Source organism: Chaetura pelagica, unplaced genomic scaffold (assembly GCF_000747805.2).
Source record: "Chaetura pelagica isolate M959 unplaced genomic scaffold, ChaPel_1.0 scaffold254, whole genome shotgun sequence".
Classification (NCBI taxonomy): domain Eukaryota; kingdom Metazoa; phylum Chordata; class Aves; order Apodiformes; family Apodidae; genus Chaetura; species Chaetura pelagica.
Window position 1 is genome coordinate 1,557,566 of NW_009952963.1, and position 1,672 is coordinate 1,559,237.

The following is a 1,672-nucleotide window of genomic DNA, read 5'->3' on the forward strand; positions in this document are numbered from 1 at the left end:
ACCCCAGCCAGGATACTGGAGAAGGGGTTGGATGGAGCAAGGAGCTGGAAAGCAGAGTGTGTGAATTAGATCCTGATGAAGAAGGTGGCCCAGCCAGGCTGAGGGAGGACACCCTGCCCACCTCACTGCCCACCCAGTCACCACTGGTACCCCCCAGAGGGTTTGCAGGCCTGAAAACAGCTGTTGGTGGGTGGAATCCAACCCAAGGGCTTGGCCACCACCAGTGGGCACTGGTCTGATCCCAGTGCCCATGAGCTGGGGGGTACCTGCCCCTCCCACAGCCCCCCAGCCAAGGCCATGAGGTCCTGCTGGTGCCAAGCCAGCTTGATGGTGCTTGGGAATGTGGTTTAGCCCTTGGCTCTGAGTTAGGTGAATGGTTGGACTCAATGATCCTGAAAGGTCTTCTCCAACCAGAAGGGTTCCATGATTCTGTGCCAGCAGACACAGAGGGGCAGCTTGTCCCCAAGCTTGGGGTTTACTGGAGTAGCTGTGGCCACAGCAGCTGGGAACCCATCACCATAACCACCCCCCCAAGAGAAAAAGCTGTTTATGGAGCACAAGGACCCAAGAGACCCTCACAGATCCCCCCGTGAACTTCTCGAGCTGCTCTGTGCCTGGGTATAATCACAGGGACGTGGGTAGAAGCTTTTACTTGATGTTCAAGTTCAAAAAACAGGTTTCTGGTCCCCCCCTGCACCCCAGAGAGCAGCCCCAGGCAGGCAGGTGAGCAGGCAATGCCCCATCCTGCTCATCCCCACGGATTAGGGGGGACAGGGTCTTCCTCATACCCTCTGGAGACCCCCAGCAACACCCCAAATGCCCCAGAAACATCACCCTGTGCCCCCAAGGGGATGAGATCCCCTCCAAGCTGCCACCCAAATGTCCCCTCCTCAGGTGATCCCAGCCCTTCAGGTGCTTGGGCACAAGCTCAGCTGGAGATTGATTTCCCAAGAGGAGCTTCAGATCCACAGTCTCATCTCCAGGCCACAGGGACCCCCCCCCTCCCATGTCAAGGAATTGCTTCCCAGCCCCCCAATCCCAACAAAACATGGAAGAAATCAATAGCTGTGAGGCCCAAAAAGCCTTCAGCCAGTTGTTCTACCTGGTGCTGCTGAGGACACAGATCCTGGAGCCTCAGGAGAAGCTGCAGGTGTAAAATGTAGGGCAAGAAAAGCTGGGGTTTGGGAATCACTGCTCCTTCCTAAGGCTGCTGGGAGGGAAGGGTCCTGTCCAGGAGCCAAGTGGGAACTCACAGAAGGGCTCCAGGCTCAGGTTTCTGTCCCAAAGAGCAGCATAAAAATAGAGGTGAGGAAAGGGAAATCTGCTGAGCAATGGGACAGGGGGAAGCACAGGGACAGGGGGAATCACAGGGACAGGGGAACCACAGGGAGAACCACAAGGACAGGGGGAATCACAAGGACAGGGAGAACCACAGGGACAGGGGGAACCACAAGGACAGGGAGAACCACAGGGACAGGGAGAATCCCAGGGACAACCCCAGGGACAAGGAGAACCAAAGGGACAAGGGGAACCACAGGGAGAAGGACAGGGGGAACCACAGGGACAAGGGGAACCACAGGAAGAACCCCAGGGAGAACCCCAGGGACAGGGACAACCCCAGGGAGAACCCCAGGGACAACCCCTTCCCCAGCAGCTGGGAAGGGCAGGTTAG

General features: G+C 57.5%; 1 protein-coding gene across 1 annotated transcript; it reads left to right on the forward strand.

Moving 5' to 3' along the window:
* The first annotated feature begins 1,048 nt into the window (after window positions 1–1,048).
* Window positions 1,049–1,672, forward strand: LOC104387001 (circumsporozoite protein-like). Its single transcript, XM_009995685.1, has 2 exons — window positions 1,049–1,150; window positions 1,406–1,672. The coding sequence occupies exons 1-2, from the start codon at window positions 1,049–1,051 to the stop codon at window positions 1,670–1,672; spliced, it is 369 nt and encodes a 122-aa protein (XP_009993987.1).

Coding starts and splice junctions, on each gene's coding strand:
- LOC104387001 (XM_009995685.1), top strand. CDS start 1,049: ATGGAAGAAATCAATAGCTGTGAGGCCCAAAAAGCCTTCAGCCAGTTG. Junction 1,151..1,405: donor AGCCTCAGGAGAAGCTGCAG/GTGTAAAATGTA, acceptor CCACAAGGACAG/GGGGAATCACAAGGACAGGG.